Genomic DNA, 17,256 nt, shown 5'->3' with positions numbered 1-17,256 from the left:
TCCCGACTGTCGCTCCGTCAGCATCCACACCCACAATGGCGGACATACTAGCAAAACCCTCAGAACAGCATCAACTGAGTGAGAAGACCGAAGGCAGGAGCATCTTTCAGCAGCTGTTATGAGCCGTGCTCGCCCTGAGATGTCCCCAACTTGTGATAACGTTACTAGGCAGTTCAAGAGACCGCTCGGAACGGACCAAGCTAAACGAGGGAGATCCTGTGTTCAGCAGCTGTAGCCGGCTCTCTCGCCATCTTGTCCCACACAAATGATGGAACAAATACCATAATCGCTAACAGTAAACCCCCAACATGGTGATTTTCTGCAATGTTAGTTGACTTCATGGCACCAGTGGCGTAGCTACCACTGGGCAGGGGGGCACCCTGCCCTGGGTGCATGCCATTGGTGTCACGTGGGGGGCAGAAAATCGCCCACCACACCCCTCCCCCTTCCCCCGCCAGGCCCGGCAGAAGACTGGAGCAGCTGGCTCTGTAGGTAACTTGCCATCACAGAAAAATATACCTTTTGTAAAGAAAGGGGCACACATAGAAGGGTGTCTGATTACCTCAACACAGGGATGTCCAACACTGGTGCTTCAGATGTTAATGGACTACAATTCCCATCAGCCCCTGCTGGCCTGTAATCCATGAACATCTGAAGCACCAGAGTTGGACACCCCTGCCTTAACATATGGTCAGATTGATAAAGGAGGGGTTTTTCAAACATTCTGAATTAGGCTTGTTCAATGTTTTTAAGAAACACGCCAACTCTTTGAATTATGATTAACTCAGAGGTTTGAGGGCGCAGAAAAAAATCTCTTTACCCCCAAACTCCGCCTCCCATTTCACAAAACTCCTTAGTACAAAAGTCATTTTTGACCAAATCTTAAATTCTCCCTTCCCCCTTCAGAAACGATCTACTGTAGAATAGGGTGGAATTGTTTTCAGTCATCTGTCAAGTACGGGGGATATCTGTAATTTAGCAGGCAGAAAAATAAGTTTTTTATCCCGTTAAATTCCATGGATACGTCAATTAGTGCAGTTTTGTATGCTTGCTAAGTTCCAAGAAACGCCTACTGCGTTGCGAAAGCGGCAAAACGAGAGCAGAAAGTATTGCACATGCTTCAATTTTTCGTAGAGCATTTGGAAATTCTACGTCTCCAGTGTTGAAACCAACTGGCAGCTTGTGAAATTCTATTCAAACGTTCCCCGCGAGCTCCGCCGCCTCGCAGCTGCCTGCTGTCCCACTCGGAGAGTTTCATAACAGTCTTCAAAGGTGGCCCCGTGTAATGCACACTGCAGTAATCTAATCCTGATCTGATCAGGGAGTTCAAACGGCAACCAGATTCTGCTTTCCCAGGAAGCGTTACAGCTGGCGAGGGGCACCGTGTGCTACGATGAAACCTGAAGAGCGGATGGAGCAACCACCTGTAACCGGTTCTTTTAGTGGTATGCAACTTTTTCAGAACAGGAGAACTCACTTTCCCCAAGAAACTCAGTTTACTGTCCCCATTCCAGCAAAGGAGGAGTAGTAGTTTGGATTTATACCCCACCTTTCTCTCCTGTAACAACAGAATTGGCTACTTAGGAAGATGGTGAGCTTCCCATCACTGGCAGCCTTCAAGCAGCGGCTGAACAAACACTTGCCTGGGATGCTCTAGGACGGCTGATCCTGCACTGAGCAGGGGGTTGGACTAGATCAGAGGTCTGCAACCTGCAGCCAATTGGCCATGGTGGCAGGGGCTGATGGGAATTGTAGTCCATGAACATCTGGAGAGCCGCAGGTTGCAGACCCCTGGAGTAGATTACCTAGATCACCCCTTCCAACTCTATGATAATAGCCAGAGAAGGGTTACAACCGGAGGTGGGATCCAGCAGGTTCTCACCAGTTCCCGAGAGTGGGCTACTAATTATTTGTGTGTGCCGAGAGGGGGTTACTAATTGGGTCCGTTTTTCCATCTCCACGCCCTCGCCTCCCCGAGAGGCATCCTGCCTTTGAACGTGAAGGTTCCATATAACAACTGCGACTAATAATGTAACTCCCTGAACTGGGTTAATCCCTTTCAGGTACTGCAATTCATTGATTCTCAGCCTTTCGTACCTTTTATCTTACCAGTCTCTATCAAAGAACCTGTGTGTTTCACCATTGCTGTGTTCAGATTTGTGAGTTGGGGCATTTTCTATAATGTGATGATTTAGAAATGACCTGGTGCAAAAAAATTTTTGGGGGGTCGTGGTGGGGTGGCTGCCCATGGGGGGGGGGGGGCATCCAACTCAGGTTTTGCCCAGGGTTCAGGTTTGCCTCTGCCCCCTTTGCTGAAGGGGGGGGGGCTGGCGAGGGAACCTGCTACTAAATTTTTTGGATCCCACCACTGGTTACAACCACCTTTCAACCATATGTAGATGTCAAACTGACTCCTCAAGGCCAGTAGGTAGCTTAGAAGGTTTTTAGCACAGCAACCTCTCAACCATGCTGAGTGTCAGCTGTGTTGCAACTGGACAACAAATACCTGAAAAACCGGATGCTCCTTTATTTGATTTGGTGCAGGGCAAAGATTACTTCACACTTTTAAGATTTTTTTAAAAAAAACAACCCTGGTGCTCAAAGTTCAAAACTTCGCTCAGGAACGATGGTGGAGGAAGAACCCTGCGTGCATTGCAAGAAGCTGGAAGAAAGTTATCTTCAGTGGATCTATAATGTAAGAATTTTTTAGCACCTATTGTCATCAGCACCAAACCAAAAAAATAAATAGAAGTACAACATTAGGGGGAGTTTTAATTATTGGACGCCATCTGTTCTGCTGTGTTGCTGTTTGACATGTTTTACGATTGGGTGTTGTATTTTTAAAGTGTATTATCATTTTTAAGTATATTACCATCATTGTATGATGTGCTTATTATTTTTGTTGTAAACCGCCTTGAGCCCTTTGGGGGAGGGCGGTGTATAAATTCAATAATAAATAAATAAATAATAAAAAACTGAGCGTGCAAATTTTATACAGTTCCGATATTGACAAGCTGGAACGGATCCAGAGGAGGGCAACCAAAATGGTCAAGGGTCTGGAATCCATGCCCTACCAGAAGAGACTTGGGGAGCTGGGGAGGTTTAGTTTGGCGAAGAGAAGTTTAAGAGGTGACATGATAGCCATGTCTAGATATTTGAAGGGATGCCATGTCGAAGAGGGGGCAAGCTTGTTTTCTGCTGCTCCAGAGACTAGGACCAGGAGTAATAGGTTCAAGGTGAAGGAAAAGAGATTCCACCTCAACATCAGGAAGAACTTCCTGACAGTAAGGGCTGTTCAACAGTGGATGGAGTCTCCTTCTTTGGAGGCTTTTAAAGAGAGGCTGGATGGCCCTTGAGGTCTCTTCCAACTCTATGATTCTATGAATTCCTGCCCCAGTAACGAAGAACCCCCTACGGAAGAAGCTTACCCATGCGGAATGAGAGACAGTATGATGTAATGGTTAAGACCATCAGACTAGTATGTGAGAGACCCAAGTTTGATTTCCTACCTACTCACGCCTAGAACCTTACTGGGCCTGTCACGCTCTCAGACTAACCTACCTCACAGGGGTGGTTGTGGGGATAAAATGGAGAAGCGGAGAACACAGTAAGCCGCTTTGGGTCCCAACTGGGGAGAAATATGGTGGACAACATACACTAAATAGAATGTGGATGCAAGTAGGTCACCTGCATGTTCCTCCAGGCACTAAATGAACTGGTTGGCTCCTTTCATTTCATTTATTAGTTTCATTTATTAATTTTATATACCGCCCACCCCCTGAGGGCTCAGGGCGGCTTACAACAAGGTTAAAACATATAGTAAAACATAATTTAAATATTAATTACATAAAAACAGAACCCATTTAAAAATGTGGATGGCGTCTGGCTACCCCCCTCCCCCCCCTTGTTCCCACGGGAGGCCAGATGACATGGTAGATCAGTGATGGCGAACCTTTTCGAAACCGAGTGCCCAAATTGGAACCCAAAACCCACTTATTTATCGCAAAGCGTCAACACGCCAATTTAACCTGAATACTGAGGTTTTAGTTTAGAAAAAATGATTGGCTCCAAGGCGGGCGTTATTCAGGAGTAAACTTGGTGGTAGTCGGTGACTTTGCTTTGCTGAAAACAACCGATACGCGTAACCTTCGAACGGGTGAATCACGACCCTAGGAGGGTTTACTCAGAAGCAAGCCCCATTGCCAGCAACTGAGCTAATTCCCAGGTAAAGGATCACACTTTAGTTCTTCGCATGAAAATTAGTGGGGTTTAACAGCGCTTAACAGGGTTACCTACACTGCCTCCCCAAAACTAGGTCTTAGGTTTAATGCTAATAATCGAGGCTCCATGCAGCCCAAGGCCAGCCTAGATGATAATGTGGGGGGATAGGGGGATTCCCATACATGGCAGGATCTACCCTGCTATTCTCAACGCGTGCCCACAGAGAGGGCTCTGAGTACCACCTCTAGCACCCGTGCCATAGGTTCGCCACCACTGTGATAGATGTATTTTCTATAGGTACCATCTAAGCCTCCCACCTACTAAGCACAGCTAGGAGCACAAGATTAGAGATAAATCAGGGACCTCCCCCCCCCCGCCCATATAGAAACGGACATACTAAAAAAGGGGTAAAATCCAAGAAGCTCAACCAGCAAAGTGAAGGTAGGCACCTTAAAAAAAAGATATCTGCTTAGGTCCGCTTTTAGTCCGGCTTTTGAGAGTCATCGCCATGCAAAGCAGAAGTTTCCTCTGCAATGCTTGCAAAGTCTTCCGATTCATGATAGCAGAGAGAGCCATCCCAGGTTTCCCCCTCCTGCCGTATCGAGCGCCGTGTCTGCACCTGATGAGATAATTTCCCGTTTCAAACGCCACGTGAAGCTTCGCAACTAACTCTCCCGTGGACACAATCTGCATTGGTGAGCCGGGGATTGCTAATGAGGCCCCCTCCTCCTCCATACACACACACACAAACACACTTGGCTGGGTTTGGCTGCACAAACAGCTGCACCTCGCCGGTTATGCAACACTTGAGATGTTCGGTCAGGTAAAAGAACTCGACAGGAGCTCACAGACTCCTTCCTTGGTGATAAGCAATGTCCAGGTTCCTTTGAACAGGGCTCTCTATCTCAGCCGTTCACGCAAAGGCCCAGCCGGGTCAGCGTTCTTCCGAAGGAGAGAAGGTGAACCAAGGTTTTTCGTCTAAGGTTACGGCGGCACTTGAGCCAAACAAAACTGTTCACGGCGCACATGACGCGCTCTCAGGTGACGGAGGGGACGGCTTCCCTCAACAGCATCCATTCTCAAAATGACTTTAATGCAAGGTCTGTTTCACATGGGACACCACAGCCGTCGTGGAAGGGGCCGCGGCTCAGCGGCTCAGCATCTGCCCGGCACGCGGAGAAGATACCAGGTTCCAACCCCAGCATCTCCAACTAAAATGACTGGGTGCCGTGCCATATGAAAGTCCTCTTTCCGAGACCCTGGAGACCCGCTGCCATTCTAAATGGGCAAAACTGGCTTTGATGGACCAATGATATGATTCAGCATAAGATGAATTCATGTGTGTTGGAAACGACCTTCAGACACGTACCATGAAGGGGCCTTCTCCTCTAAGCAAAGGAGAACATCTGCCCTGCTCGTCAGAAGTATCCAAAACTGAGGAAGGATGAGGGGTCTCCCGTGGGCAACAGGAAACTGAAGTTTACTTCCTGCCTCTCCAGAAAGCCGGTGGGGAAAGCGCAGCTCTTTACAACAAAGGAGATCCATCCTCTCGGCTCAGGGGAGAGAAAGAGTGCTTATGGCTCTCAATAATGGTGGAATAATATCTGCCTTGGAGCCTTAAATGCGGAAGGTCTCGGGTTTGACCCCCAGCGACTCCAGTTCAAAGGGCCAGGTATTGGGTGATGCCAAAGATTTCTCCTCAGATCTTGGAGAGCTGCTGCCAGTCTGATGGACCAGGGGCCTGAGCAGTGATGGGATTCAAATAATTTAACAACTGGTTGTTTACAAGCACCATTTTAACAACCGGTTCTGCCGAAGTGGTGCGAACCGGCTGAATCCCATCACTGGGTCTGAGTCAGTTGTGTATGAGTCATATGTTCACCTTCGCAGTTGTTCCAATTGTACTTCAGGGATTTTTTTGGAGGAGAGGACAGTTTGACCACTCTGCTGTTAAGTCTAGAAGAGGGGTCTGCAACCTGTGGCTCTCCAGATGTTTATGGACTACAAATCTCATCAGTCCCTGCCAGCATGGCCAATTGGTTCTGATGGGATTTGTAGTCCATAAACATCTGGGGCTGATGGGAATTGTAGTCCATGAACATCTGGAAAGCCGCAGGTTGAAGACCCCTGGTCTAGAACCTCTGGAGTTTCCTATTATTGATTTCATCCCTTCCTTACTGTAGCTCCAGTTCTAACACTCTTATTACATGAAAACCCTCACAGATGTGGCAAGCCTCCTTTCTGCTTATGGCATCAGAATGATTAAAGAGTTCTCATTCCAGCTTGAACACCTAAGAACAGTTCTCATGTCTCATAGTGGCAAACGCACTGACAACCTGCTTTATTTCCATTTCTCCACCAGTCATTCTGATTACACAGAAGATTTAGGTTGATCATACCCTGCTGCTCTGCGTGCAGAGAGGGGACGTTTCCTTCGCGGCAGGGATTTCTGCACAGACGCGCTTACACTTACGGTGTCACTGACTCTAGGAACCCCAGTTAGTGAGCAGGAAACCCCAATATTTCCTCTCGCTTCAGGCTTTCGCTCCATCCGGGTCGCTCCCCCATTCAAGCCAAGAATGAAGATTGCTGTTTCAGGGTGTGTGTTTTTAACCCTTTCAATGCAATAATAATATTTCTTATATCGATATTGTGCAGGCTCCTGCCATTCCTTTTGTTTTTGAGGGAAACGTGGGCCACCGACCCCTGCCGGGGGGAGGGGGCTACTTCTCGCAGGGATCGGCCAGCATTTCCTTAACCCCCCCCCCCCAAAGAATGATATCGAATATCAAAATCAGGAATAGCAACATTACATTTAAAGGGATTTTTAAAAACCCAGAAACCGCAATTTTCATTCTTGGCGTGGATGGGCAGCAACTCGGAAGTGGGGGAAGGCAGGCTGTGTAGTGGGGTACCTCCTCACATGTAAACAAGGAACTCTAGCAGGCCCCACTGAGAAGGCTCTGTGGGGCAAGGAGCGGCATGGAACGCCGACCACATTTTCATGCTTGGTCACTCCTCAATGAGTGGTCGCTCAGGTAAATCTGTCTTTATGCTGAAAAGTCTGCTGTGTTCCCATTTTCGGGAAGACGGGGACAGGATGCAGAGAACAGTGAGGATGTTGGGCAGTGGTGCGATTCAAATAATTTAACAACCGGTTCCGATGGTGGGATTCGAATAAGGTAACAACTGGTTGTTTACAAGGGCCATTTTAACAACCGGTTCTGCCGAAGTGGTGTGAACCGGCTGAATCCCACCACTGATGTTAGGGGCCTGGAGACCAAGCTCTATGAGAAAAGGCTGAGGGACTTGGGAACGCTTAGTCTGGAGAGGAGGAGGTTGAGGGGGGATAGGACTGATCTCTTTAAGCATTCGAAGGGCTGTCCCTTAAAGGAGGGAAGGGACAAGAGAAGAAGAAGGGTTTGGATTTATACCCCACCTTTCTCTCCTGTAAGGAGACTCAAGGTGGCCGACAAGCTCCTTTCCCTTCCTCTCCCCACAACAGACGCCTTGTGAGGTAGGTGGGGCTGAGAGAGTTCTGAGAGAACTGTGACTAGCCCAAGGTCACCCAGCAGGAATGTAGGAGAGCGGAAACACATCTGGTTCTCCAGATAAGCCTTTGCCACTCAGGTGGAGGAGTGGGGAATCAAACCTGGTTCTCCAGAGTAGAACCCACCTGCTCTTAACCACCTCATCACGCTGTTCCTGTTGGCAGCAGAGGACAGGACTCGCAATAATGGCTAGAAGTTAAGGATAACACTGACGGGGTATTGAGCAAATTTTTATTACACTAAGAGTAATTGGCTGCCTTGAGTTGTGGCAATCTCCCCCTCACTGGTCTTCAAGCAACAGCTGGATGAATGCTTGTCAATGATGCTTTAGGCCAGTGTTGGCGAACCTATGGCACTCCGGATGTTCATGGACTACAATTCCCATCAACCCCTGCCAGCACGGCCAATTTGCCACGCTGGCAGGGGCTGATGGGAATTGTAGTCCATGAACATCTGGTGTGCCATAGGTTCGTCACCACGGCTTTAGGCTGATCCTGCACGGAGCAGGGGGTCAGCCTGGATAACCCCTTCCAACTCTACGATTCTATTCTACATTAGCTAAAACCTACAAATAATTCAGTTTTTAAAGAAGAAGAAGAAGAGGAGGAGTTTGGATTTATATCCCCCCTTTCTCTCCTGTAGGAGACTCAAAGGGGCTGACAATCTCCTTGCCCTTCCCCCTCATAACAAACACCCTGTGAGGTGGGTGGGGCTGAGAGAGCTCCATAGAGCTGTGACTAGCCCAAGGTTACCCAGCTGGCGTATGTGGGAGTGCACAGGCTAATCTGAATTCCCCAGATAAGCCTCCACCACTCAAGCAGCAGAGCTGAGAATCAAACCCGGTTCCTCCAGATCAGAGTACATCTGCTCTTAGCCACTGCTCTTAGCCACTGCGCCACTGCTGCTCCCTGAACTCTTATCAGATTGTCAACTCTGCCTGGTGCTGCTGAATGAAATGCTCACTCTCACCAAATCTGACCTCACCTGCACACTCCCACATTTGGGTTTAAGGAAAGAAAACACATGTACGGGGCTCAATCCAGAAAGAACCACGCAATGCTGAGTTTCCCTGACTGATCAGCGGAAGCAGCTGACCCTTGGCCGACTCACTCAGATCTCTGCTCCGCGATAAGATCCCAACGCCATGCAGTGTCTTCTCTCAGCCCCGCTAGGATCGTCTGAGCGGTTGGAGAGGTCTTCAGCTTACCAGCTCTTGGACTTATGGGGCGGTGGATCTCCCTTAACCAGTCAAAGAAGCCTACGGACCATTTAAATAGCCTTGTTTAAATATTCGAAGGGATGTCATGTCGAAGAGAGAGCGAGCAGTGGCATAGTGGCTAAGAGCAGTGGCTAAGAGCAGGTGCACTCTGATCTGGATTAACCGGGTTTGATTCCCAGCTCTGCCGCTTGAGTTGTGGAGGCTTATCTGGGGAATTCAGATTAGCCTGTGCACTCCCACACATGCCAGCTGGGTGACCTTGGGCTAGTCACAGCTTTTCGGAGCTCTCTCAGCCCAATCCACCTCACAGGGTGTTTGTTGTGAGGGGGGCAGGGCAAGGAGATTGTAAGCCCCTTTGAGTCTCCTACAAGGAGAGAAAGGGGGGATAGAAATCCAAACTACTCTTCTTCTGCTGCTGCTGCTCCAGAAACTAGAACACAGAGGAATGGATTCAAACTGTGAGAAAAGAGATTTACACTAAATATTAGGAAGAACTTCCTGACCATCAGGGCTGTTCGACGGTGGAATGTGCTACCTCGGAGTGTGGTGGAGTTTTCCTCTTTGGAGGCTCTTCAACAGAGACTGGATGGCCATCTGTCAGGAGTGCTTTGATTGTGCGTTCCTGCATTGCAGTGGGTTATACTTGATGGCCCTTGTGGTCTCTTCCAACTCTATGATTCCACCTGGTTCCTGAGCTCCCATGTGTGCCTGAGGTTTTTTATCAGAGCTGATATAGAAGAAGAGTTTGGATTTATATCCCCCCTTTCTCTCCTGCAGGAGACTCAAAGGGGCTGACAATCTCCTTGCCCTTCCCCCCTCACAACAAACACCCTGTGAGGTGGGTGGGGCTGAGAGAGCTGCCTCCGAGAAGCTGTGACTAGCCCAAGGTCACCCAACTGGCGTGTGTGGGAGTGCACAGGCTAATCTGAATTCCCCAGATAAGCCTCCACAGCTCAGGCGGCAGAGCGGGGAATCAAACCCGGTTCCTCCAGATTAGATACACGGGCTCTTAACCTCCTACGCCACTGCTGCTTGTATTTGTGGCACTCAGTAATGCAACCTTGCAACACTGGATTTGGTCGGTAACTCACACCAGTAAATATAGCTTTACTGAAGAAATGTGACTTAAAGCAAACAGAATTATAGTTTGGCAGAGACAGGAAACATATAAAAACAGAAAAAGGCTCTCTCTAAATACTCACAGAGCCCTACCAGCCCAGTTGTTGAAGTATAAGTTGTTAGGCATCCATAAAGTTCTTTCTCTGCAGTGGGGGGCACGGGACGGACAAGGTCCCATGATGAGTCTTTATGCAAGATACTGGCCATAACTGACCAATCCAGAGGCTGTTTTGTCTGGACTTTCCAGGCTTGGAGCAAACTCCCCTCCCACCCAGACCTTTCCAGTTGTGGCAGATCTCCCCAATTAACTGCTGTCCTGGGAAACAGCCTAGAACAGATAAGCTCAAATGAACACACCCTGCACCTGTGAACTCACTTAGCCACTAAGCACTAGAAAATCCTGCACTGACGGCCACCGTCTTGACAGCTCGCATTCAGCCACCCTTCGTTTGTTTAAGCCATCTGCAAATCCCGAGAGCCAAAATGGCGTAGTGGTTAAACGTAGTGGATTCTGATCTGGCAAACTGATTCCCCCCCTCCTGCCCATGAAGCCTCCTGGGTGACCATGGGCCACTCACTGTTTCCCAAAAACTCCTAGTCCACAAAGAAGTGGCCAACGGCCACTTCTGAACATCTCTTGCCTTAAAAACCCAACGGGGTCACCATAAATCAGCTCTGACTTGACAGCACATACAAATAAATCCCAAGGCTTGGCTGCGGTTCAACATCGCTGCCAAGTGTAATATATCTTCTTTTTGCATCAGCACTGCTTCAATTATCCACTGACTGTTTCCCAACCTGCTCTTTTGGTATCTTTTCAAATCTGAATCCGCCACGGTAATAAAGGAAGGAGGCCTTGACCAAAACTACCTGGTCATCTACTCCCAGACTCAACCGGTAGCTGCTCTTCCCTATTTAGGAAAGTTTAACTACAACAGCCTTTCGAAGATCTTTCACTTAAGCAACCTTTAATGCTCTGAACTTCCTGACCAACAGGCACTTCCTCACCTTCAACACGGCTGGCGGGGGGGGGGGGGGGGGGGGGGGGGGGGGGGGGGGGGGGGGGGGGGGGGGGGGGGGGGGGGGGGGGGGGGGGGGGGGGGGGGGGGGGGGGGGGGGGGGGGGGGGGGGGGGGGGGGGGGGGGGGGGGGGGGGGGGGGGGGGGGGGGGGGGGGGGGGGGGGGGGGGGGGGGGGGGGGGTTGGGGTTGTCAATATCTTTTTTGCACCTTGAAACGCGACACCTGCCCAAGAAAGTGCTCTCAAAGGACAAAGGAGAATCATAGAGTTGGAAGCGAATCATAGAATCATAGAGTTGGAAGAGACCACAAGGGCCATCAAGTCCAACCCTCTGCCATGCCGGAACACACCATCAAAGCACAGGATGCGAGGCTTCTTAGTACGACAACAGAAGCATAATATTCTCGGTCAAGGGTCCCCAAACACCTCTGGAATTCTCACATGGGATGGGAGGGGGCACAGCAACAGAAATGGCTGCCACAGGAAGTGGAACGATTGCCACAACTTAACTTCAGTAACATAGTGCAGATCCTTGTGCTATAGTGGACGCTGCTGCCAAAGCAACATTTGAAAAAAAAAACCTGCACAGCCAAATCAAATTGCCAATAGTCAATCAGACAACTTGCTGGCCAAAAGCCCCACCTGGCCCTGGAGACTTCCTAAAAGCACCTGGAGGGCGTCAGAAAAAGTTTCAGCAGGTACCATGGTGAACCCTGCTAAATGGGTATTGCTCTAGAATTAAACAAAAGCCAGGGGTTTTTTTTTGCCTTTAATAACATCCTGGCTACCCTAGTTCTAACCTCCAGGAAGTCCAGCTACAGCTAGCCTCCAGGAAGTCCACACCACCTAATATAATAAGCATGCTCCTCTGGTACTGGAGAGAAGAGGCATGCTTCATGACTAGTATCCATGGATAGCCCCGTCTTCCTTGAACACATCCAGTCCCCTCATAAAGCTTTCCATGTTGGCAGCCATCACCACAACCTGTGGCAAGACATCCCACAATTTAGCTACGGCAGACAAACTTAATTGTCTGTACAAGGTCTGGCTCTTAGGCCCAAGTTTACAGTAGAATAGTATCTGGTTCTATCATACCTAACTTAATTTACTTCATTTATACTCTGCTTTACTCAGGAGCAGCAGTGGCGTAGTGGCTAAGAGCAGTGGCCAAGAGCAGATGGACTCTGATCTGGAGGAACTGGGTTTGATTCCCAGCTCTGCCGCTTGAGTTGTGGAGGCTTATCTGGGGAATTCAGATTAGCCTGTGCACTCCCACACACGCCAGCTGGGTGACCTTGGGCTAGTCACAGTTTTTCGGAGCTCTCTCAGCCTTACCCACCTCACAGGGTGTTTTATTTGGTGAGGGGGGAAGGGCAAGGAGATTGTAAGCCCCTTTGAGTCTCCTACAGGAGAGAAAGGAGGGATATAAATCCAAACTCTTCCTCTTCTTTTCTCTACAATGGGGTCCTGAACCAGCTAACAACGTTGTCATTTCCAGCCTTTACACTCACAATACTACAAAGCAGGAGTTTTCCAGCCCGTGGCCCTCCAAATGTTCATGAACCGCAATTCCCATCAGTTCTGTCAACTGGCCATGCTAGCAGGGACTTATGCGAACTGTATTCATCCATGAATGTCTGGAAGCCCAGAAGTTGAAGACCCCTGCCATAAAGGACAGATTAGGCCGAGCGAGTGTAACTCATCCATTCAACTTCCAAGGCAGAGCGAGAATCTGAAACTCTAACCACTGGGCTACGCTGGATATCTCAAGGCACCTCACAAATATCTTTAGAGATCATTGCTTCATCACATGCAAGTGACCAGAATACATAATTGAATAAACACCCCGCATTGGCCGTAAATAGAACAAAGCGCAGTTAAAGACACGTGCCATAAACGAATACGATAGATCTGAGCCCCTCACAGAGCAGGCATTTAAAGCAGCCCCCACAGATTTCGTTGCGAGATTTCCCCCTCGGATACGCCCATGCATCTGTGCAAGTCAGTGTTATGGGCGTGAACGTACACAGGAAGCAGCCCCAACTACAGTAAAAAAAAATCATACAGAGATGAATCAAGACAAGCTCCTCTGGTGCCTTAGACTCAAAGGAGCCATTCAATTATTTCTCAGAGGGTATCATCTGTTTCCTGATGTGGAGTTTGCAGTTTATTGCATTAAAACGCTACCAGCTGCTCAACTCAGACTATCAAGTAGCTGGTAAATGTGTACGCATGCACTGATGATTCCTGATAGAGTCGTAATAAAGCAGTCAGGACTAATGACTTAACAGCTACAATACACCAGACAGAATCCATCTTGCTAGACAAGGCAAGGGGGCAGCTGCGGGGGGCGGGGAACGGAAATAATTCCCCAGCAATTCCATAAAGGCTGTTCCCTTTCGGTACAATATGGCTCCAGCGTCAACCCCCCCCCCCCCAAACAGACAGCGTAATTGACCATCAACATAAGTTGCAGATCTACGCCTCAAATAGTTTAATTAGGCCAACCTCTTCGTTCCTTTGCCAAAAGGTGGGCCTCCTTTTTAAACGGCTCGAAACATGATTATGTAAACATCCTAGGAGTATTGGAACAAATCACGGCATGCCGCTTTAACTCTCCCCTCTGAAGCGAAAACTCATCCAGACATAATCAATCACAAAACAAGCTAATTGTAAAAGCATAATGGGAGCGTCTTATGAAATGCTTGAAGCGTTTTCTCTTCATTCAGTGAGGAGCGTTCTATAAATTACAGAAACGCCATTAAGTGCTACTGCAGTTTATATCATGGACAATTCATAAAGAGGAAATCGATACCTGGATGTTGACTTCTCTTGTGAATAGCTTGCAGACTTATCTCGGTTACTGTATTTTACTGTACTTATTATGCAAATGCACGGCGCATGAGGGGAGAAAGCTCCCTTCCAGTAGTATGTTCGAAGCTAGCCTTTTGTAACAAAACACGAGAAGGCTGTGGTTTGTTTTAAAACCACACGCAACTCGTCAACGTTCAAGAGCTGGCGGATTGAGAAATGAGATGGTGACTAGAACTGGGTTTTCTTTCCTTACAGGCCAAATGCACTGCTCAGAACAAACTTATTTTACCAAATTGCAATACACATTCAAAAAGTAACAGTGCAGAAGTCTGATCCAAATCGTTACACTGTAGAAATAAAAATTATTGTTATTGACGACGACAGTGAAATCTCTGGATGTTGATTTTTGAAGTCTTGGTTAAAAGGCTGAGCTTGTTCTCAGCGGCTCTTTGCATAACTTCCTTTAACTTGAAAGATCTCTGTGATTACCCAGAAAACCTTATTTTTCTTCCAAATGTTCCTAGTCCCTAGTCCCACTTTCTATGGGGGCCAATGGGTATGCAACAGAACAAGGAGGTATAGGGAGAGTCCCAGAACACACAACCGGAAGGGTTGATTCATGCATGACAAGGAACGAACTCTCCCCAGGGAGCGGCAGCAAATCCGTGCTCTCCAGCAAGTGTGCCTGGGCTTGCAGACACATATGGGTCACATGCAAGCCTCACATTCGCAGGTATGGGCTTTTAGCACCTTAAACTCAACCCTCAAGAAATCACGACAGGCTTTGCAAGGAGAGAACAGACCACTGGGGATGGGGGGTTACACCCTGACGGAACAGCCTCCGCGAGGGAAAAGATTGTTTTCCTGGCACGCGTCAAGCCCGAAGGCAGGGATTTTTGTGTGATCGTATCTTGAGATCCTTAGGAGCCCAGAACTCAATAATGAAGGGAAGGACCAGAGTTTGGTGGTACAGCCGGTGTTCTAAATGCAAGAGGGCCCCAGATTCGGTCCCCAGCGTCCCCCAATTAAAAGGATCAACTATAGGAATGACGTGTGAAACCGGAGCCCCTTTAGAGCTGTTTCTACCCACTGTTACTCAGTAAGCGGCACCGGCGTGTGCGAGGAAACAGTACCATCCCAACTGTTCTTCCACGATTTAAAAATAACAAAACCTCAGGTCGCCACTAATTTAATTTCACTCGTCTCAAGCGCTTTATTTGAATCGAAGCAGTGAGGTTTTCATTTCATAATCGTTACCCTCCTTTGCAAAGTCTAACGTAGTTTCAATTATCTGACTCAGATAACAGGATTAGCTAAATTTTTTTGTGGGAAGTAATTAACAACATTTTATGGGGTGGAAGGCCCTGCAGGAAATGTAGACATCGGAAAAGGAGTGGCAGGAAACGAAACCGACGGTAGGAGAGCAAAGCTTCGGAAGGAAAAACCTGGTTTGTCGAAAATATTTCCATCCCATTTCTCTGAAAGGACCCCAGGTGGAAACCCAGAAAAAGCAGATCTGTTAAAAAAAAAAACCTACAGAGGCCAGAATACATAAATGAATAAACACCCCACACTGGCCATAAAGAGGACAAAGCACAGTTACAGAGACGTGCTGTAACTGAATATGATAAATCTGAGCCCCTCACGGAGCAGACATGTAAATATCTCAGACACGTAAATATGTCAGTGTGAGATATCCACCTCGGATATGCCCATGCAAGCCAATGTTCTGGGCACGAACATGCACCAGAGGCAGCCCAGATGACAGCGAAAAATCCTACAGTAATGAATCATTTTGATCTATTGCCCTGAAAAGTTGATTTGTTGCATTAAAAAGCTGTACCAACTACTCAATTCAGACCATCAAGGGAGCCGGCAAACGTGGAGGCACGCACCGAGGATCCCTGATAGAGTAATAACAAACCCGTCGGGAGGAATAACTTAGAAGATCTCTCTAACAGCTACAAAACACCAGAAAGAATCCATCTTGCCAGAAGGGGGGGGGGGGGTTTGTCATAGATTTAACATCTGCCAGCTGCTTCCAGCAAAGCCTTAGATGGGGAGGGGGGGCAGAAAGAGAAAACTCACGAATATGAATTAGTCTAACTTAGAAAGGATCTTTAACTCTTGGAAACTCAGATCCCCCCCCCCCTAAAAAACTTGCTTTGTCCCTCTAAAGGAGACAAAAGCTCCCTCAACCATACAAATTAGTCTAACTTAGAAGGGGGGGGGGTATGAAAAGTCAAGAGTTTTCAAGAGTCAAAGATCCCTTCTAAGTTAGACTAATTCGCATTGTTGAAGAGCTTTTCTCTCTCTTGGAGGTGCAAACAAGGCGGGTTTTTTTTTGGGGGGGGGGTTATGAAAAGTCATACTCCCGCACCCAAAACGCCTTGTTTTGCACCTCCAAAGGAGAGAAAAGCTCTTCAACAATACGGATTAGTCTAACTTAGAAGGGATCTTTGACTCTTGAAAATCCATATTGCCCCCCCCCCGAAAAAAACCACCTCCTTTTGCACCTCTAAGATGCTCCTGAACTGGAATTACAAGAGTGAAAAATGGGGGGGGGGGAGATTGAGGAGAGGTTTCTACACCCCCCCCCCACCAGCAGCAGCAGCTTCGCCTTCCCCATGTGGGGTTGGAGGGGGGTCCAGCCCAGCGCAGCCCCCTCGGCTCCATCACGCCTCGTCCGTCCCCCCCTTCCTTACCAGCTGCTGGCGGACCCAGCGCCACATCCCCCCGAGAGAGCCAGCCGGCCGGCCTGGCGGTGGGTCCCTGCCCCCGGCGAGCGCGGCTCGGCTTCCTTCGCCTGCCGGTCAAAAGCGCCGACCACGTTGCCGCCGACACCGCCGCCGCCCGTTTCTGGAGCCGCCGCCGCCGCCGCTAGCCATCAGCGCCGAGCCCGGGCGCTTCCCTCGGCAGCAACGCGGAAGTCCCGCCGCCACGCACAGCCCCGGAGGCGCCGCGGCTGCAGCCCCGCCGCCATCATGGAGCCGCCGGCCACGCCCACTTTCGTCACCAAGGGGCTCCCCCACGGTCCGCCCCGCCTCCAGGAAGTGACGGAAGGGGCGGGCATTGGAAGGGCGGGGCCGAGGGGAGTGGGCGGAGCGGAGATGGAGAGGAGGAGGGGCTTGTTGGCATCGCGGGGACGGGGAAAGGTTTTGATTTACACTCCGCCCTTTCCCGGTAGCAGCTAGGCTTAGGGTGGCTCACAGCAATATATATAAATATATATATAAATTTATACACACACACACACGTGTGTGTATATGTATATGTATGTGTGTGTATGCGTGTGCGTGTGTATGCGTGTATGT

The 17,256-nt window shown here is 48.9% G+C and overlaps 1 protein-coding gene across 8 annotated transcripts in view; it reads right to left on the bottom strand.

Annotated features, from left to right (window-relative positions):
- Positions 1-16,962, bottom strand: part of ATP11B (ATPase phospholipid transporting 11B (putative)) — a 113,885-nt gene extending 96,923 nt beyond the window's left edge. For all 8 annotated transcript variants that reach the window (XM_048505223.1, XM_048505227.1, XM_048505224.1 and 5 more), the window contains exon 1: positions 16,648-16,962. In XM_048505223.1, the coding sequence (XP_048361180.1) occupies positions 16,648-16,674 (27 nt within the window). In that variant the 5' untranslated portion in view covers positions 16,675-16,962. The remainder of the gene's footprint in view (positions 1-16,647) is intronic.
- Positions 16,963-17,256: the final 294 nt, after the last annotated feature.

The sequence above is a fragment of the Sphaerodactylus townsendi genome, linkage group LG08, assembly GCF_021028975.2.
Source record: "Sphaerodactylus townsendi isolate TG3544 linkage group LG08, MPM_Stown_v2.3, whole genome shotgun sequence".
Lineage (NCBI taxonomy): Eukaryota > Metazoa > Chordata > Lepidosauria > Squamata > Sphaerodactylidae > Sphaerodactylus > Sphaerodactylus townsendi.
The sequence above is the reverse complement of the archived record's forward strand: the minus strand, read 5'-3'. Positions and strand labels throughout refer to the sequence as shown.